Source organism: Anarrhichthys ocellatus, unplaced genomic scaffold, assembly GCF_004355925.1.
Source record: "Anarrhichthys ocellatus isolate YVR2014 unplaced genomic scaffold, GSC_Weel_1.0 scaffold9, whole genome shotgun sequence".
Taxonomy (NCBI): domain Eukaryota; kingdom Metazoa; phylum Chordata; class Actinopteri; order Perciformes; family Anarhichadidae; genus Anarrhichthys; species Anarrhichthys ocellatus.
This window is the reverse complement of record NW_022280039.1, coordinates 4,806,232-4,828,266: the sequence shown is the minus strand read 5'-3', so window position 1 is coordinate 4,828,266 and position 22,035 is coordinate 4,806,232. Positions and strand designations below refer to the sequence as shown.

The window sequence follows — 22,035 nt, the reverse complement described above, 5'->3', positions numbered from 1 at the left end:
GAGAGAGAGAGAGAGAGAGAGAGAGAGAGAGAGAGAGAGAGAGAGAGAGGGGTTTGGGAAGTGGATGTGGAGGGGGTGGTGGTGTTGGTGTTGGTGGTGGGCCTGAATAATTATGAATCAGGGAGCTTAACCTTCTGGGGAGTTAATTTGAAGAGCACTGGGGATAGGGGAGTGGGACCCTTTATTTCCCTGGGGTGCCCCTAATGCCATTGTGAGGGAATGGAGAGATCAGGACACGCAGCAATATCGTGTCTGTTAGCCACCATATGACGAGCTGACCCCAGAGCCTCGCTTCACAATCACACCTGCCGTCATCGGGGCTAATTTGTTAAACATATCAATAGCGCTCTGCTGGCCTTTTCTTTGCCACGCCGGACCATTGATTCGGCCGCCGCGTTGAGTGACAACACCCGACCCCCCGTGACTCCACACCCACATCTTCTCCGCCATCAGACACATCGAATCACAAGCGACCTTTGGGCTGTACCTTTTTCTTTTTGAAAAGAAAAAAAGTTGGATGAAAATCAAAGCACAAATAAATAAATACATTTTATATCTGTTGGTACTCTTGCAACAATTTCGAGCCAATCTGTAAATATATTAGACCTATTAAAATCCTATTTACATCCATCGCGGGTTTTTTTTTTTGCCAGCATGCACGGTAAGCAGTAAGAGACACAAACTAAGGGACAAGGGAAGACAAAGAGAGGATAGAGACACGGGCCGAGGGTTAGATAAATCACAGCGTGCAAAGAAATTATACTTTTGCTGCAAGGGCCGCAAGCTGGAATTCTTTTATTTGGAGCTGGGGCCTCTGTCCCAGGCTCTCACATGTCTGTCTGTCTCCCAGTCTCCTATCATGTTTGCAAGCATGGAGGTTGAGAGATTGGCTGGCTAGCTGCTGGCTGGCAGAAAGAGCCTGTTGTGAGGCTGTGGCGGCGGCGGCAACAGCAGCAGCAGCAGCAGCCTATGGCAGCACAGACCTCGACATCTGGATCCAGTTTGCTGGGAGCACACTCAGACAGGCCCGACTCTGCCAAGGGGAATCTCAACCCTTTGATTCCTACTCTCATGGCCCGCTCTAATTGTCATCCCTCATTATTTAGTCAAAGGTGGAGGGATGAATCATAAACTATTACAGAGAAACGACATTTCCTGCTCCAAGAGAAATCCTCCTCAGCCTCCTTCCCCCTGTCATCTGAGCTGATAAGGACAATGAAATGTATACATAGCTGGAGTGCAAACATGTCTCATCTCTACTCATTTCAGTACGATTTGGCCGAGAGGGTCTGCGTTCTTCTGAAACCACAAGTGATGCAAGAGAGGAAGTGGTGAGAGTTGCAGCTGATTTGATGACAGTCCTCAATTAGAGAGGGGATCTTTGCTGTCAGGAGACATTTTTACAAAATAAAAGCTTGTGTTCAAATGGGCAATTGCAGGCTTAACTAAAAATAAAAGCAACGTGTTTTCTGTTTGTAGAGAGTACATATGGTAACACTGCAGAGATGTTCATAGAGATCTTTTCCAAGTGAATCATCAGAAATGGTAATACTATTACGGTGCTCGTAATTTATAGCTAGAGACAGAATTATAGGAGAGTTTATGTCTGGAGCATCTTTAGATGTCTGTAAATAATTTCTCTTACCTTATAGAAGTTATCTATCAAACTCAACCCATGCTGCAATTTTCAAATATCAGTAAATCATTATGTTTCTCATCATGCAAATTCGTATTGTTACATCGTGTGGGATAACACCACAGTAATTAGCTGAATGAATGGAGAGTAATCCAGACAAAAGAGGAAAACTACATACTTAGATTTAATAAATCGTTTTGTGAAAAGTTTTAAATAATAACTGTGACATTACAAAAATGCAATTATGTAATCTGTCATCACAGCAACAGATGAATCAAGCTGGTAACCTGGTTGGTAATGACAGGTATGTGCACAGCGTGCCAAATGAGAACAGGTTTTGTTGACCTGTAGTAGTACAGCAGAGCTACACTTGCCTTTGATATGTTCTCTGTTTGTTTTGGAAACTCCATGATGTGAGAATATGTCCCGTGCTTTGCGGGTGTTTGATAGCGCTGTCCTTTCCCCCTGAACCAGCAGGTGAGTTCTGCTTTCTAAGACACACAACAGCATCTGTCTGTCATTCAGTCATTCAGCAGCAGAGAACTGTGGCGACGACAGAGCATTCGATCCTTTTAAAGATAATTTCATTTGAATGTGAAACGGAGAGGAAGTTGTGGGATAAAGCTCTTGAAATACAGCTCTCCTCTATCAATGGTTTCTCAACCAAGACCAAGTTTGAGCGTCATGTACTACTGACTGTAGATTTGCTGGAACACTGAATGAGAAAGATGTGTATCAGCGCCTTCTCTCTCACATTGCTTTGACTCTTCTTTTTTTTTCTTTTTTTAAGCGGTCATCATTCACTCACCACCGGCTAGATGAGCCATTTTTCCTACTGAATGTAAAGCCTACCATCAGATTAAGCGGTCTCTGATTTCAGTACTAATTGTGCACGTCCACTTAAGAAGCTGACAGCTTGGCGAATGAGGAGGCTTGCAGGCCTCTGCGGCACGACACTCATCCATCACAGCCTAACCGATTGCATCCCTCTGAAGGCTCAACACGCTAACACCATTAGCTCTACTGCTGGGCATCTAACTAGCACATCACTCACACGGCTACATGCTAACAGCATTACGGCTAATGCTGCCCCTCTAACTAACACATCCGTCATAGGGCTAGAAATCCTACGGCTCTACAGAAACACGTGGAGCCACACTGTCTCTCCCTGAGACAATCGGCCGCATTATTTTGCCTCTTTTGTTGCTCTGCTGCTAATACGCTCGTTTGTCTCTGAAGATGCTGAATGCCACTGAAAGGAAGTTGTTTTTATTCGGTTTCACCCTGCCCGCAACCAATCTGGGCGTATGGTTGAATATGCATGCCTCTCTGTGAAGGGAGCCATTCAAATCAGATTATGATTTCATATTTCACAAAGACAGCACACCACTAGGATGATTTTTAATTAGAACCAGAATCAGTAAAAAAAAGAATGGGGCAAGGAGACAATAAAATGAGGAATGCATTCATCCATGCGATGATTCTCTAGCTTTATTTAAGATCTGTGCCAATGTGCTAACAGCATTAATGAAGTTATAAAGAATTATGAGGGGAAATCAAATTTGCCTCGCCACTTGAGCGCCACTAAAATGCCAAACAATAAACTACCAGATTGCAAATTAGATCAGTAAAAATATCAAACACATTGCGGTGCAGGAAAATCCATAATTGCATTTAGTGCCTGGCCTCTCCTGGGGGAAGAGACACTAAAGATCATCAGCAGGCTACACGGGAGCCGCTATTGACAGAGCGGTAAAAATCGACAGGCTAACTAAATAAACACTCCAGGCTCCATTAAATATTCAAAGGCTGAGATTTGACAGTCTAGCGTGCCTGCCTCTCCCCATCGCCTCCATTGGCTTCTCTCTGCAGCACATCTTCTCCCTGTCTCCCCTCCTCCTCCCCCCCCCCCCCCTCCCCTCTCTCTCTTCTCTTCCCTCTCCTCTCCCCTGTGACTCCTGACAGCAATAAATGATGCGGTGCCTGAGGGCGCTGCTCCAGCGGGAGACCTGGAAGGATAGAGCAGGAGAGCAAAAGAAATAAAGGGGAGACAGCCTATGACCAATGGCCATTAACCAAGGACTGAGACAGGGCCCTATGACATCCGCTGACACCCCACCCCCTCAACACACTCTCATTCTCTCAGGCAGACTCACACGTGCACATACAACGTTACAAACCACAGCCTCCTCTCTCCATTTTGTTGTTTATGCTCTAATACCACAAAGACGGCTGAGCCAGACACCTCTACAGAACAGAAGAAACGTGGATTCATCTTTCGTTCTGTCAACTTAATTGCAATTAAACAGTTAATCCTGCATGTTTGAAACAAAACTGGCACCTAGAAGGAGGTGAAAAACCCCTCCACTCACACACGCCATCTAAACTCCTGCAGCCTCCTGACAAGATCGTATGCATTCATCTGCTGTGGCGAGCAGAGCCGAGGTTATGCAAATGAGAGATGACAGTGTTATTGTGTGAGGAATATCAATGGAGTAATTACTGTTCCATGTCGGGCTATTGGCCCTCCACTGCCGCGCCCAACCAGCTCGCTTCATTTCTCAGCCGCCCTCTCAGGGGAGAGATGAGCGGCGTGCTCTGGAGAGCAGAGCTAATAATGGCAGCACGGATACAGGCAGAGCTTAGACGAGCCCCGGGGTCCTGAGCTGCAGACTGCTAAACGTTGCAGGGGTCTCAGGAGAGCCCCCCAGCAAAGATGAAATGATTAAAAAACCACCCAACCTGACTGACAAGCTGACCGGCCACCTATAACTCTTCGTGCGGCGGGTCAAACCACCAGTGCTCGCTTCAATCATAACAGCGGGTGACCTTTTTGGACATTAATTGGCTGCCTGACAATGATTCTTAGTAGAGTTTTGGTGAAAAAAAAGAAGAAAAAAAAGCAATATTGGCAGATAAGGAGAAATGTTCCAGTTAGCTAACCAGCCGAAATGTGCAACACAGACGTACAACAAGTTCTTTAAATTAATCAAATGGATTAAAGGGATTTGTAAGTCAAAGAAGTGATAGATAGGTGAACACAAAATGATCCTGTAAGCACTTTGCTTCACTGTCAATGTCTGTAAGATCTTAAAGATCTGGCTTCTTTTTGTTTTTTTGGCAGCCATCCAATGAGCAACCTCTTCTGGCATGTAAGTGTCATCATATTTAAAGCTCAAATTTGTTGGGGTGTTGGCGCTCCCCTCAACGTTGACACCCTGTAACGTGTCAACTTTATCATCTTCTACATGTGAGAGATTGTCTAATATATAAACACGAGGGCCACAAGTTCACCTGACGGGAGAAGAGACACTTCAAAGAATGACGGCTGGTTCAGGCCCCGGAGCTGTGAATTAACATACCAAGCAAGATGAATGTTTCTCCCACACACCTCATTGAAACGGCACGCAAATCACTAGAATCTCCAATCCCTTAATTGTGTATTTGCTCATAATTATTGAGAAGAAAATAAAGTGTTTAGACGCTGAATTCCATTTGCATTCAGTGACGCTGAAGACACTAAATGTTGAGATTTCATTTATTTTAAAGTAAACCAATATAGCTTTTAGGGACTGTACACAAAATATCAGGCAGGGGAGGTTTATGCATTTTTTTCTTTTTGCTGAGGGAATTGCAACCTGACTTTTTTGGAAGACAACAATTTTTATTGAGCTATTTCGTTATTATTTTCCATGAACATATAAGACCTTGTCATTATCGAGTCAGTAATTATCGAATGGTAACAATACTTATATAATATTTTGATATATCACACTTTGCATATTTAAAGAGTAAAGCAAAAGGTTCAACCTTCTTCTCACACCTCATAGTCCTTATAGCTTTAGTACAACAATACACAAAGTACTGATGTTTTAACCTAAACACCAGATAGAATCTTATAATCCCACAAAAATACAATTTAACATCTGTGTCATGATCTGGGGCATTGCGCTTACCAGACAGGGGCCGGATGATAAAGGAGGTTCACGTGCTGCACTTGTACCTTCACGCCATTCATTTCCAGGTCAGGTGCACCTCTCGCAGTGCTCAGACACCTCATACATCTCTGCAGCCCAGGACCGGCTTATCTCCATACTTATCTCCCAAGTAATAATTCCCACTTAAAGCTGTAGCCTCAAGCAAATGACTGGACAGGACGGGCCCGGGTGGTACACCACTCCCACTCCCGCAGGACTCCTACAGGCTACACGCACAAGAAAATTTTGGCTCATGAAGCGGCCAAACTCCTAAAACCTGATTTGAACATGAGCACATACGAAAACAAAGCAAAAAACATATGGTTTACCTTCCCTAAGGTCTAAAAAGTAAAATGGATTCCTGAACTTTGCCCCTATGTGTAGTCTTGCATGAAGCGTGGGTTGGGGGATTCAGGGGGCATTTGTGAACGTACCCAGCTAAAACAGTCACCTCAATCAAACATTCCCGGTCGACGAGCGCCAGAGAGAAGTCGACCTGAGCCGTACACAAGGCTATTGTCTAACGCCAAAATACTCTCTCTTGTAAGACAGACCCCAGAAATTCCCTGAGAATGAAAAAGTCAAACACGATTTCTTCCAATCAGTGAGAAAATAACAGAAGGGCAGTATATAGTGCACAAAAAGAAGACAACAGACCGTCTGAGTGAAATGTTTTAAAACTCCTCCATCACCCTCTGGTTATGGTTTGGGACAGTTGTGGCCTGCAGATTTGGCATGAAGAGATATCATGTACGTCTTTAATCTATTCTGCTATTGAAACATGTGACTATCTCACCCCAGTTAATAAGATCACCACAAACCCCTCATGTTTTGGACTGTAAATTACAACTCTGATGTCATGCTAGAGCATAAGAACATCACATTACTCCATTTCAAGCATGCACAGATGTAACTGACGACCAAATCCAACCAGATTAATCACAACTCGTGCTATTTTTGGTAAGATACTGATTATTTAGATCTAATGTTTGGAAATATTTAAACACACAAAAGCACAGACTCAAACCCTGCATGTCTAAGCATACATACAAACACACAAACCACCCGTGAACACTCAATCGTTGCCAGTGTTGTGTCTTTGAGCAGGAGACCACAGGAATTGTTTATCACTGCGAATCAGAGGGACTAATCAGAAGCAGGCTGCTTCTTCTTGAACCTGTGCGAGGTCGAGATGTTTCCTCGTCCCACACTGAGAGACTTACATGCCACGGCATGACCTAAAACCCTCTCCTCCTACCGAGTACTTCGCCCAACCCTGGTCCCAGCTCCACATCCAAAAGGGACACTCTGTGATGTTCTGCTGTCCCAGCGAGACAACAAAGATCCATGCTGTGGGTAGCAGAACGCAGAGAACCATGCCTTACTCAAGACAAATGTTCCCTTTCGTCCTGGTTTATTTATCCCACCCTTCATCTTAATAATTAGCAGATAATGCATATTCTTTCCACTCTTTTGCTCTCAGCCATTCTTCAGTATATCAAAGGCGAAAACAAATAATTATGGGAAATAGATTTCTTTCTTTTTTTTAAAGCAGAGAGAAGGGGACACAATGCGATTGCTAGACAAAGTAAGAGTTTCCATTAACATTTGCCAAAGTACCATTAAATGTTATGGGCACATCAAGGCCCACAGAACAAGTTGGTCAGCACAGTGGGAGTATGACATCTTATACTGTGCAGGGCCTCATTCTGGACCATGCAGACAGCTTCAAAAGAAATTAACCGTCAGGAAAAACAGTCTGCAGGCCTTAACCACAAGGCAAAAGCACCACCAGATAAATGTTGAACTGACTTACCCTTTGGGGGTGATGTAACGCTTGATGTATTATAGTTAGTTACGCAACATTTCTTTGATGCAAACAACAACAAGCTGATCATAATATCCAGTCGAGACCAAATGCTGTTAACAGAGAGAAACAGGCCGACTTCTGCAGAAATAACGATGCAGAGCCACTGTGATAGAAGTGATGGACCTCTGTTGCCCATGAGGGATGTTTCAAAGACACTCGAAGGCTTGTCAGTGCAGTTTATTACTTCCTTGAAATATCTGTAAAAGAGGAACCATTGAGTAAAAGAAAACTGCTTAAGAGCTAGGGTTGTAAATCTCTTTTAATGCTGCTGATCCCTGTGTTAGTGCCGCTTCCAGAAACCGCTCGCTGTTCCTCCTTCCCTACGGTTCCCTCATTACGCATCAACTCGGAGAAATGGCTACCTTTCCACTTCACCTTCTCAAATATTGCAAAGTATAAGCAGTATTCTAAGTTATAACTGTAGGGGCTATGTCTGCCAAGAGTCTGTCGCTTATACTTTGCCGCCCACCCCCTCTTTATTTCTGTGGCTGTTCTGTAGCCAAAGTTGTGACATGCAGAGGCAGGCTGTTGTCGTATAAACTGGATATTTGTGATACCACAGGAACATCTTACAGTGGAGTCTGATGGCTACTGAATGACTAACGTTTCTAGTCGACATTGATTAAGGAATCCTCACTTTGACGGAGAAACTGTGTTTTTTTTTCTGTGTATTTTCTTCCAGTAAGGATAGATTTTGACAAGAGCCCTGAAGCCCTCCATCTCTCCCCCAGGTTAGGTTAGTTCCTGGTGGGATGTTTTTGTGCAGAGAGGCCACTTCTCTTTCTTATCTTCCTGTCATCTCTGTGGGACGGCAGGGCACGACTCCTTCTCTGGCTCCAGAACCACAGGCTTCCCCTGGACACCAAACCGCCGCTCCACACTAGATGTACTCTTTGAGAGGGTGGTTGTTTAGGGTGTGTCAGAGCGCATTAGAGCCAGAATGTGTGAAAGAACCAGAGCTGGGCAATAGACTATTTGCAAAATACATTTTTATGGGTTGTTTCGCTCGTCTTAAGTGCCAGCGGCGCGGGGGGGGGTTTCCCACATGACAATCACAAGGAAGTAGCCCATGAGAAGGTCTTTTTGTGATGGACAGCTTAACACTGTCTGAATATTTCTGATTTGGTAAACCACAGCCCACTGCTATTTGGAGATGGATAAAATAAATGACACTAAACTAAATTCATACAGCCATTATTCTTGGGAGGAAGTTGGTACTTGTGTATAAATATTATATTTCTACCCACAAAATCAGTTCCCAAACTAGTGCAGCCCTGTCAGATGAACTCAAGTACCCTTTCAGTGACATCAGTTTTAAAAGTGATATTATTGATGAAGTGAACTATTATTGATACAACAGTGGTTGTTATAATATTTGGCCATTTATTTGCTACTTTTAGCTATTGAGGCCATTTATTTATTAGCTATTTAAACTGTGTATCCATTACCTTCAGCTAACTGTCTATTACTTTTAGGGTACAGCTAACCGTTTAAACAGTTTTTTACTTTTAGCTAACTATTTCAACTGCATATTTATTACTTTTACCTAACTTTTTCAACTGTTTATCCTTTCAGGATGCACCAATCCAACTCTTTTAGTCCCGATACTGATACCTGGGTTCAGGGTATCGTCTGATATCGAGTACAGATCCGATACCAGAGTTTAATTTACAAGATGCCTCAATGTGTGGCAGTGACTGGGATCATTCTTGTATGTGTCAGGCAACAGCTGGCTAGACTTAAACGTTAGTTTTCAAAACTTTGACATATAGATATAAATTTGCTGAATTGTTTTTATATACTAAATACATAATATTCTGGAATTAAAAAAAAGATCCAGCTATTTGAGTCAGTATTTGCCCGATATCCGATCTCGGTTTCGGTGCATCCCTGTTAGGTTTTGATATTTCAACTGTTTGTCTATTACTTTCAGTTAACTAATTCAACAATTCTTCCATTACTTTTAGCTCACAATTCTACCTCCTCTGTTACTAGTTTTCACAGAGGGCCAACTCTTAGTCTCAATATATGGTGTTCACGTGTTGTAGCAGTATTTTTTGTTAAATGAAATTGTTATTTCTATTTTCCCAAATTACTTGAGCTTCTGCAATATATTTACACGCACCCACTGAAGTACTGAAGCACCTGAAGTACCCCCTGGGCACAGGTACCCCTGGTTGTGAATCACCGACCATTAACACCGTTTACTGCCAGTAATGATGACTCATTAGTTGCCCTAAATACACTCAATATTTACTCAAATACATGCCAACAGAAGTATATATAGATAACATGACATTACACAATTTGAAAAGGAGACAGAAAGCATTAGTCTTTCCTATGTATGGGTTGTGGTGAGGCTAAAACCTATAATAAAACCATGAATGGCAGCATGTGTGTAGATAGTCCCTAACATAGACATACTTGTGGGCAATAAGAAAAACATACAGTGCATACTGAGGCGCTGAACCTGCATACAGCTTGGAGAATCTTCATAAGGATTATGGTTAATGTACTTATAATATTCATCGCAAAGGCCAAGCATGTCTTGCCGCTGTCTTTGAAGACGCCGAGGCTTCTTCCAAGCAACACCGACCTTCATGTTTATGTTGTGGGGGGGGGGGGGGGAAGTTTCAGCTTAAATAAGCCGGAACCCTCAAGAGGAACAGATAGAAATTCCTGCTCTGTCAGACAGAACGAGGCTGTAAGTGCTGTAATAATTTTTCGAACATGGAAGCCATAAAGAGATGCTGATGCCAGAGAGCGTGCTGCGACCCTGCCGACCCTGCGCCTGCTGCCTGGCCTCTGGTTAGTGTAAAGCAGCATCCAGCTGAAAGCTACCAGAGGCCTTTATGTGCACGTGTGATGTTTCCAAGGAGAGATGGTCCAATTAATCTGATTATAGTTGCAAATCCTCCGACATGTGTAGGCCTGTCAGCGACCATGTGCAGTACAGATGTGTGTCCATGTGTGTGTAAGCATGTATGTACGTGTGAATCAGATAATCTGTACACAGAGGCTCCGTGTATATGCACAAAATCTGAATCTTGGCCGAAAATATTTATCCCACAAGGTTTATGAAATATCTTGAGTAACAACATTCATCAATCTGATAAATGGAAATAGGTCTTTCCAGTAAAAAGCGGTTGCCAGGTAGCTGTAACTGTATGCGAACACACACATGGGTGAGTGGTCCTTCCTCGGAAGTCAGACAGCGACTGTTAAAAGTACCTGAAATGAAATACCGGGTGAAATAGTAAACCATATGTCAAAGCTTTCGCGGTCTGTTTAAAAACACAACACCCGAGCACTTAAGGGTTTTAAACAGCCACTTTTCATTGGCATGGTTATGAATATGCCTATTCTGAGGGTGATCCTTTCATTTTCAAGCCAGAGATCTGAGGCAGTCACAGCTCGCCGTATGTTTGTGCCATTGACTGCAGCCTGCGCGCTGAGGGGCGGGAGGAAGTGAAACGAGGAGCTGACAGACAGGGCCTGATACTGCACTTCCACCACAGGCCAATCCCCAGCTAACCCCTGTGCTGACAGCCAGGATGTAGCACTCATCCACAGGCCACAGCCCAGGCTCTGGGGCCCAGAAAAAGGAGAGCATGGAGAGCAGGGAGAAGGCCAGTCTGCTGATGATAGAAAGGAGGAGGGAGGGGGGGGAGGGGGGGGGGGGGGGGGGGGGGGGTTTGGGTGGCACGCACCGCTTTCTGCCTCCAGAGCAGCAAGACCAAGAGGAGAATCCACAGACTGTGTCGCCTGCCAACAGCATGTCCAATGCTTGGCCGAGTGACAGACCCACTACACACACACACGCAAGAGGGCACACTACACACACATATGGCTGCACACATGCAAGCACGTTCACACAGGAATGCAAAAAAAAACACGATTGAATGCAAAGCGAGGCTGGAACCTATAGGATAGCATATGATAAACATGCTGTATTGAGAAACTGCAAAAACACAGACTTGAAGACACTCACACCACAAACGCTCAAAAGTGGCGATTTTCCGAAAACCACATTTTATGGGTACTTTACAGATTAAAGTTTTAAAGTGAGACCATCCAACACAGACATAACAGATGACATTGTATTTCACTGACAGAGTGCTATTGCTGACAGTACAAGTCATGCGAAACATTCGTCTTGAAAATTGCACAGGCAGAACTAACATTTTGTGTAGCTTAACCTCCCGTTCTACAGATGTAATTGATTGATATTTGTTGCTAGACAGAGTCTTAGAAGAACAAAAGACTTTGGGTCAATAAATAACGTAGTCCTAGTCGGTGTTGTGCAAAAGCACAGTGGAGTGATGAAGGTTGAGAGGCCACCGGTGACCCCGGCTGCACGCTGCGAGAGGGCTCCGCTCAGAGCCAGAGCTGTCTCTCCAGCTGGGATCACAACACAACGTTGGAGCTCTGGTTTCAGAGCACAACTCTGGCCCGGGGCTTGCGCTCCCCTGTGAGGCTGGGCCTGCAGGGCCGGCGTTAAGGCAGACAGACACCCTAGGGGTCAGTCAACCCACCTACTCTCAGGAGGAGGCAGCGACGAGCATAGAGGCCAAAGACTGATTGGAGCTGCCTCAGACCAAAGCGTTGCTATTTTAACTGCTGAGTCTGGGTTCGCACCAAGCCTCAGTCTACTACAGCTATTTCTGTTCAATGGGGTTTCCAGTGAACTGGCCCCAGAGGCAGATTCTGTGCATAAATAATGAGCTATGAGGCTGTGAGGTTGAATCAAACAATACAATCGGCGAGAGGAGAAAATGTAGATGAATGGAGCAAACAACTCAGCCTTCAAATGCAGCAACGCATTTTTCTTCTCAAGGCAACCGAATAGAAATTTCCATCTTGAGAGCACTCCGAAATCACACATGCACAAAAAACATTTTGAAGAATCTTAATGTTTTATCCCCTTATCCATCCATTTCATAGACACCAGATCATTTTGCAGCGTTTATGATTCATGGAATTTCCAGAGAAGCAGCTTTCTGGGAAACATTAATATCCAACCGGCAGAAGAAAAGGTAAAGGGAGAGGAGAAGGGATCGGGGGGGGGGGGGGGGCAGCAGGGGGTGAGGTACAGACGATCAGTATCAGCGCATGGGTACTGATGATAAAATGCCTCTTCTATTGCAACTCCTTCCAACCCCCCTTGTGCACGGTTTGCTCTACTGTTAGCCACCGTTTTATGCAGAACATGACGTCTGTGTTACAGCTGTCCTACGGGACGCTAGTGGTGGGTGTCTGGATAAGAGTCCAAGATGGACAGTCATCTGCTGTCCGCACACACTCCTCTGTCATCACGGCTGCACTGCAGAGACTCCACATCTGCGCTGCCTTACACCGCTTAGCCCTGCTCTTACCCCCCCCCCCCCCATCATCATCTCTGCCTCCCTCCCACGTCTCCACTCCCCCATCAGGATCATCCAAATATTTCCCCTCGCTGCTTTTTGAAGCTTCCATGGGTCAAGCGACCTCATGCACAAATCACGCTGGCTTGCCGTGGGGGGGCGTCAGAGAAGAGGAGAGTGAGTCAGATGCATGGAAACCCAATCTGCACTGTTTTCATACGGGGTTACTCTCCTCGCCAAGACAGCCATCACCAATCAGCGGTTGGTTCTAAACAGCGAGTTTGGGGAGCTCTCACTGTAGATGCCGGTCCTGGCAGCTGATTTCAACCATATTCCCCAGCCACGCCAGCGGGAAGAGGCGGAGAGTAAATTCAGAAAGCCTGACAGCCTGCAACGGTTTAACATGGGGGGTTAGTCCCAAATACATAGCTCTGGATTTATGTTGATGGATGGATAACCAAATCCATCTCATTGTTTGCAATAAAACATAGATGTTAGTTTTTACACCGTGACACCACAATTGCTATGGCGCTGAATTATGATCTGCTGCAAGAGAGACAAATTTCAGTCAGCCACCAGTTTTGGAGCTCACGTCTTTTCAGATGCAAGGGAGAAAAATAATAAACTCAAATACACAAGGATAATAAAGGACTCAAGTCAGCTCTACAGTGTGTAGGCACAGGAGGTTCAATAACTAATGCAGAACTTTCATAAGCCCTCGAACCAGGCTGGTAAACAGGACAGACAGAGCGGGATGAGCCAGTGTGGCGCTTCCCTCCCACCTGCAGGGCACACCAGCTCCGGGTGAGAGGAGATGCTGGGCAGGAATCTGCAAGTGCTGGTTAAAGTAATCACATTGGTTTCACTGCATCTGATCTGCAGTCTAACAGACTTCCAAACAGTTGAATGAGTAAATAAAGTGCCCCAGGGGACTCCCGCTGGAGATGGATTACCACAAGAGTGCACACACAAAAGGAGCTGAAGCCCCACAACCCCGATGTGAGCCGCAGACAAAAGCCTAGCGTTGGACCTCGACCAGGGAACCGGCAAACTTTATTAATCTCATCCTAGACTGAACCTCCTGCTTATTGCAACCCATGCACTCACAGACAGTCACATGCTCTGCCGTGAGCAGGTCACAAAATGACTGTGCATGTGTGGGCGCATCTGCGATTGGAACGCAAAAAGCGGGTGAACATATGTGTTCGAACACAAGACGGCGTATTCACGATCGTGTGCATTTGCTTGAGCACACACTTCAACATACTGTAGATGCACAAATTGTGTGCCTGTGTGCGCATGAGTGTGTATGCGTCCGCTCGAGTGCATAGACCACATAGGATGAGTCTCATGCTCACTTGGCTGGGGAGGCCGGGGTCTGAAGGGCCGTGGCATTCGGCAGCCCCATCCCACCCCGGCCCCATTCTTCCCTATTTCTGGGTCCGACACAAATAAAAGGATTAGGAGCCCCCGTTTCCGTCAGACCCTCCATTGAAGACAAAGCTGCGACCAGCTTAGTGTCACACTTAATGATAAAAGTGCAAATCTCTGTCAGTCACTTTGGGCAGGAATACCGGTATTTGGGGGCTAATCTCATTTGATGAAGATTAAAAGAGGTAGGAAAAATACAAAGATAAAGAAATGTGTATCTGTACAAAAAGCTATAGTGCTGAAATTTAGACATGTAACTAAGATGAGGTGCTGAACTATATCTTTAAGATACAGACAGCAAATGTGAGGCAGAGGAGAGAGCTTAGATTAGAGACAAAGAAAGCAGCAGAGAGAGGAAGCAAGTGCGCGCACACACACACACACACACACACACACACACACACACGTCCACACCCTCACAAAAACCTGGGGTGTATGTAGACAAACACACTGCTCTGCCCATTCCCATGTAGAGCTAGAATGTGTGACGTGAGTGTGAGAGTAAGCCTTGGGCACACAACAGTCTGAATGCAGCACTTGCCACTATGATGCCAGCCCTCTCTAGTGTATCTGTGAAAAGCCTACGTGTTGGAAAAACATTCCAGAGTGGGATCACATATACATAGCTGGGGCCAGCAAGCGATCCTGCGAGCCAGCAGCGGAGGCCATGTCTCAATTTCTCATGCACGTTCGACCAGGCTGCCTGGAAGACACAAGCCGGGGCTATTTCCAAACTACAGGAGCAGAATGAGACAATGAGAAATATGAAAATGTCATTAAAAATACAAGAAACGAGCGGGAATAATTCTGTGAATGTTACACTTTCACACACACCGTAAATTATATTTGAAATGAATAATTTCAGCGCAGCAAAAATCCGGCGAGTAAAGAAATGCTCATTCTTCCGATTTAAACATGTAATCTGGCAAATTGAAATTGAAAACATTTGCTGAGTGTGTATTCCTCGGCTGGCTACTTTAAGAAAGCTATTACAGTATTTCACAGATTTAGCCAAAATCTAATTTGTAAATTGCATTTAATGGTTTGTGGTTGCTTTCCTTTTTGTTATGAAGAGTTGTCATGCTGTGAAAATAAACCTGAAGGCTCGTGGACTTGGAGCCAGTAATGAAAATCACTACATTGCCGAGCCGAGGGCTTTCTCTCCACCGTCACTGATTAGCATTCCCGATTGACTGACATGTCCCACTGGCTGCCTAACAGCCGGCTTTAGGAGATGAGGTTAAATTGTGGCTACCAACAAATTGCATGCTTGAGTTCCTCTGCACCCCTCTGCTATCATCCAGTGTAATGTGAGCACACCAGGCAGATCCCTCTGCAGATCCTTCTCCTCCCCTGCACTACAGCTCCCCCACACAAAGCCACAGAGACCTCTTTCCACATCCCTCGCCACCAGTCTGGCCTCTAAAGTGGTGATGGGCATTACCGTGGCTGAGCCTCTGTGGCTTCCCAGAGCATCCTGCAAAGTGCTTTGTGTTCCAGCTGCTGCTACATACACAGTCATACACACTAGTATGCTTATAGCTCCACACACACACACACACACACACACACTCATACTGCTCCCACTCATTTCTACTAAAACACAGAAATGCCTTTAAAATACAAACATTTATGAAATCCCCACGATTTCATAACGTAATACTTTACTTTACTGACAGCCTCACAAAAACATGAAGTAAATATAAAGAGAAGGCTATTGAAGCTTGCATAGATGTAGCCGGTGCACAATTTATAACAGCACAATCCATATATACAAGGGTTCATGTAAAACGATACGCTGAAATCAAATATTTATCACTCAAGAGCTATTTGTGGGAACCGGAAAGGACAAAAAACTGAGAATTCAAGTTGTAGCAAGTGATGCAAATAAATATCACTCCAACAGGTCCTTTAACGGGTCTAAATATGCTGGGGTGGGGTGGGGGGGGTACAGTTAGCAAACCATGAGATGACAGATGATGCATCCTAGTATGCTGCTGGGACAGGCCAAGCCATGTTGACATAAAACCCAATACTTCCTTACAGAGGAACGGGGCCAGCTTCAGCTAGCTCCTTGCCGAGCACTAAAAACCCCAGCAAGCTGAAGCAATATTATCTGGCTTAGTGTTTCTAACATTAGATTTGTCTCTCTGTAGAGGTCCTTCTTTTATTTACCCAAGAGCAGTGGCTAAAGACACATTTTTATCCTTTTTAGGGAGAAATTAAAAAAAGAAAAAGAAAAAGTATAGCAGAAAGTTAGAATGGCTTGCACAAAGAAACGTGCACCCGCATATCAGAGCTGCTCCTGAAATACTTTAGAAGAACTGAGGACAGTCTTTAATTAACTGCAAAACTACCCAGCTGGGTTGACAACACAAAGTACATCCTAGTTGGGTTTTTTTTTTTTTTTGGGGGTGTGCGTATGAGCGTTCACAAAGTGCCAGGCCACGCGGGAGTGCCCTAGAGTGAGTAAAACACACACTCGGTGAGCTAACACAGAAACCCAGCCGTCAGCATCTATCCGGCACACACTGCTGCAGAGTCCCAAGCACGGCTAATTAAAAAACAACAATTTCACAGGAGGGCACTCCAAACATTTCTAAAAAAGCACCTCTCAGCACACCGGGGGATCGTCCAGCGTACATGGGAGGTGAGACAGGTTCTGGGAGCTCTGCTTTTATGGCCTCATCACCGCTGTGTTTTTCTACTACTACCGTGACCTGAATTTAATTTTGCTTACAGCACGTGAATTTGAAAATTTGGGAAAAAAATCTGCATGCCGATGTATCTAAAATAACATTTTGCAAGAAAGTAAAAGTTTACAGAGCAAGGAGAAGAAGAAAAAAAATCCACGGTGAAATGCTAAGTTTAGACATCAGCAGGACCCAGAAGCAGACAGCGTGGTGTAAAATACAGTTCAGTTAATGTTATGTTTTGTAGATGGAGCCCATGGCAGTTTCTAACAAGTCAGTCCATTACAGGGGTGTTGTCCAACACTTTGGTCAAGTGATAGGCCTTATTACATGGCTCCTTTCAAAGCATCTGCTCGGTTAGAGGAAAGGTCTCCCTTGGGGAAAAGATCTCCCTCCTCCTAATGATGTATAATTGACCTCCAAACACCAGGGCACAACAAACTCTCTCGGGGTGGTGTAATTCCACTCTACCTTTTACATACCGCCCGTCTCGTTCAAGCTTGTTCCTCCTCTGCGGCTATGGCTCCCGTCCAACTGACAGCTCTGCCTTTTTGCCTTCAATTCTATCAAACTCCTTCTGAAATATTCTTGCAAAAGGCAGCGCTATACTGCTGTATTTCTCCTCCTCTGCAATATATCAAATTCTATTTCCCCTCCTCTGGAAAACGTGCACGACAATCTGTACGTGTGGGATTGTTTCGGACCCTGCATCTTAAAACCCATCAAAAATATTCCTTATTCACAAATTTTGTATCCAGACAGGGACGATAAATACAGGGCAGCTGCTTGGCATAAAAAGAGGCCAATATAATCCAATCTTGTTACTATATAATTGCACTATATGGAGCAAGATGTGTTGAACTGTGTTGGTGGGAGTTTTAATAACACAGTACACAATTGTTTTCCCCCGTCTGCACTTAAACCTGTTCCAAAGGTGCAGAAATAAGACTGCTTGCCAATTCCTTGATTTATTATAGCTAGTGAGAGCTGATTACGGGGCATGAATCAGTTGCTATAGGAATGTAATTAGGCACGAAGACCTCTGTAAGGGAAGGAGCTCTCTACACAGCCCATAGCAGTTTGTGGGCTGACAAATGTATCTTAAATGGGTGTCATAAAAGTCAAAAAGGTGCCAATTCCCATCAATGCACATAGAATAAACAAAAAAAAAGATTACTTCTGTCTATGTGATAAGGGACCCTCCAGCTAGCATTTAACCTGGGAGGGGTAAACATTTTTTAAGAAAAGATAAGTGCGGGAAGGAGGGTGAAGAATTAAAAGATGTGATGAATAACAGTGTGTGAGAGCAGGACGTTGCCCAGCAGGTTGCTGTGTTTGGCTGGGGTGAGCGGACTTGCCACACAAGCTCACAGCATTCAGAGTGAAGCACAGAAACGGGGGAAATGGTCAGCTGTGCACCAAATATGGTGCTTCAAAGGCACATCACAAACTAAATGCCAGGAAAGAGTATCATTTGGAGGCAAAAGAGATCTTCCTGTGTGTGTTTATGTCTGTCTTCTTCTCTTTACACACAAAAAAAAACTACAAATGGAGAGCGCTGTATAACAGGCATGAGAAAGAGATCCTTCTCCCTGCCGGACAGTCTCAGCTTGCAGCCACCTCTGAGCCGTGACGTCGTGGCTCTGGTCTGGTATCCCAGAGTTACTGCTATGAATTTTCCATTGTTATCAGGCGACTACACTGCCGTCACAAAGCTGGATGAATGGCACGCACTGCTATAGATGTAACTCTTTGTTGCTCGCGAGGTATCTAGCAGAGAGACATAATGTCCTGGTAATCGAAGTAGAATTGTTAAAAAGGCCGGACACAAAAAGCTGAAAATGTAGTGACAAGCATGAAAAGCGCTCATGCCATGAGAAACACAGGGCACCCCGGGGTCCTCGCAGGCCAAACAGCATTGTTGCTACTTCTGTTACTATATCTGCCATCGCTGCTGATTTTATGTGATCATTTTCTAATTCAATTTACTAATTTATCCTACTCCATGGCTAATGGCTGCCATGCTACTGCCTGTCACAGGCCCAATATAAAATGTGAAAATGTATTGTAATTACCTATAAAGCAAAAAGCACAAGGGGGCAATTCCTAAATTATTTCAATTTATCTATAATTACTGGAATTATTATTTTAGTGGCTGTAATATTAATAAGTATGTTTGCTTTTTATTGTGCTGCTGTGAATTTGACAGAATAAATGATCAAATTAACAATCTGGATTTAATCACAGTAGTCTGCTGTTTTAACCAAACTCCAGCATTTAAACCCAAAATAAGTTCGATTTCTTTCTTTTTTTAAAACGCTGAAACTTGTAATTTACTGGATAATGTAACACTACATTTTGAATGGCTTTACAATTGTGTGCGTGTGTTTGTGTATACTTGAGTCGCGCGTGCGCAAATGCTGAAACTTCTAATTATGAACTTACTACTTATTAAATCTACATTAGGGCATTTAGCTTGCAGGTATAACTGACATAAAAAGCGCAAGTTGTTTTTCATTAAACCGTTAAATTGTTGCCATGTCTCATATACCGGATGCAAAAACACGTCATATCCAATACAAATTAAATAACCTGAAATTAAATAAAAATAGCATAAAATTAAAATAAAAACACGACTGATTGGAAACGTAAAATAAATAAAAACAAAATTTGAAAATATTATATTTCAGGCAAATCGAGGCATCAGACCGACAGAAAAAAGTGAATTTGGGCCGATCGGAAAATAAATCTACAGTGCGTGGTGGATTCTCACTCAATGAAGAAACCCACAGAAATTATACTTTCCATATTTTGAATGAATCTGAAGCGGCTGATGAGGAGGAGGAAATGCCACATGATGCAACCGCCTGCACATTATCGGGCCTGCGTTGCCTCACATCTCTTTTTGTTAGAAATGCGCTCGTTCCGCAGACACAAATGCGTGGAAACACCACCGTGGGCCACCGTGACAATAGGAAAGCCGAGCATATGACAATAATCTATGACCGCGAATGCCGAGCGTCCACCAGCCAGTGTGAGCACTCTGCTGCGGACATTTCCATATCTCACTCATAACTCAAAATGTTTGCGCGAGCTCACAAAAAGCTCAGATTTGATTCCACTCGCTCTTGTTGGTTTTATAATGCAGTCTCGAGCAGGTCGTTTGAACTCCGGCAGAGCAAATAATGACATCAGTTTAATACATATTCATGTTGATAGATATGTTTGTTAAATCTTATAGAATTCAAATAGAACTTCACATTAGCTGAACGACTGTATTTTGGCACTGTGACTGACACACTGACACACACACACACACACACACACACAAGGCCTCCTGGCCAACCAAAACCATCACGGTGTCTTTTTTTCTTATTCTTCTTCTTCTTTTATACCATTGAAGCAATTTGAAGAAACGCAGAAAAAAGGTGGGAGAGCAGAGCTTTTTCTGTTTTTTTCTCAGAGGATTGTGCTTACTGTTGGTAGTCGTGTTTGCAGTAAAGTTTCCTTTCTCTGAAGTAACAGCTGGTGGTGAGGGGCTGTTGACACACGGTGCATTGCAAACAGTCCTCGTGCCACGAGGAGTCGTTGACTCTCATCAGGAAGCGGTCGGAGATGGGACGCTGGCATCCTTCACACACGGAGGGATGGTGACAGTCAGTCCCTGGAAAACACGTCAGAAAAGAGAGAAGGCCTGAGTCAAGAGCTGTGCTCTTTGATTAATAACTCTAAAGTGTAAATAAATCAATTGACGTGTGTGTTTTTAATCTAATAAAAAAAGCATGTTTAAAAGGATGTAATGTCATATTTGTTTCTACATATAAGGGTTGGAGATGACCTCATTCAAACCGATTGCACATGCATGAGTCGCACGTGATGGGTTCCCTTCACAATTAGATTAAAAATACGATTTTTCATTATTATCTGTATTTTTTTTTAAATCCTGTTTTATGCATTAATATAAACTTTTGATGATCGTAAGCAAAACAGCAGTGTGCATGCACAGTATAGGCTAATGGCATCCAGACCGGAGTAACAGTGTTGTGTTTGACCTGTGCATGCATGGTTCAAAGTGATTCGCTGAGGGGGTTTTTTTTAGGGTAAAAGAAGAAGACTCACCGAGCATGACTCCGAGCGTGGCCTGTCCCGATCGCAGGGGATGGTCTTCGATTTTTATGCCGTCCAGCATGATGCACGTCTCGGACTGTTCTCTGGTGGAGAGGCGCTCCAGTGACACCAGACCTGTTGCAATATCCATAAGAATACGGTCAAACTAGGAACAGGAGAATCCCGGGCACACACCGCTGTCTGGAGGCAGAGCGAGGACGAGGCTGGGACCTGTTGAGAGCGCTCGAGTTCCGCTTGACGCACAGCCTGCAGCTCGGAGGAGGAAAACTAAAAAAAATAATAATAATGAGCTTAGATGGAACGCAAAAAAAGCTCGACTCTGATGCTCGCAATAGTTACACGGCAGAGGCAAGTGTAAACCGGCTACACATATCCCCGACGCGTCAGGAGAAGCGTGGAGAGACAGAAAGGAGGCAATAAACGTGGAGGAAAAAAAAACCCTCTCTCAACAGTCACCTGTTATGATTTGAGGACTGAGGAAGCTTTAACTTCTCGTCCTCGAGCCGACGGGAGAAAGCTGGGGATTTCTTCACGGAATAACAGTTTTGTTAAAAAGTGGAGAAAAAAAAAGGAAGCAACACAACTTGACAACAAATCCAAAAATAGGAGGGTGTATGTATGTATATGTCCCGGCAGTAACTCTTAGGAAGCACCAGAGACGGTTGGCTGGTTGTGCCCCTGTCGCTGCAAAAGTCTGAGATCGAGATTGAAGCGAGTGGATCCTCCCACTCTTGCATGCATGGCTACACTTTTTTTCATTCCTCCATTCACTGCGGTTGGGATGCTATTGGAGAGGAGTACAGTGCGCTGTACACAGTCCAATAACAACACACACATGGAAGAAGAGCAGAGAGAAAGCTGGTATTTTACAGACGCCTGCCTTTACACGGAAGCAACAATGCAATGTCATAATAACAATAATAATAACCCATAACCC

At 44.2% G+C, this 22,035-nt stretch overlaps 1 protein-coding gene across 1 annotated transcript in view; it reads right to left on the bottom strand.

Annotated features, from left to right (window-relative positions):
* The window catches only part of lmx1bb (LIM homeobox transcription factor 1, beta b), a 44,157-nt gene extending 22,366 nt beyond the window's left edge, over window positions 1–21,791 (bottom strand). Inside the window, exons 1-2 of the mRNA XM_031849206.1 lie at window positions 21,090–21,791; window positions 20,448–20,634 (exon numbers count right to left, since the gene is read on the bottom strand). Of these exons, the coding sequence (XP_031705066.1) occupies window positions 20,448–20,634; window positions 21,090–21,228 (326 nt within the window). The 5' untranslated portion in view covers window positions 21,229–21,791. The remainder of the gene's footprint in view (window positions 1–20,447; window positions 20,635–21,089) is intronic.
* Between the last annotated feature and the right edge of the window lie 244 nt (window positions 21,792–22,035).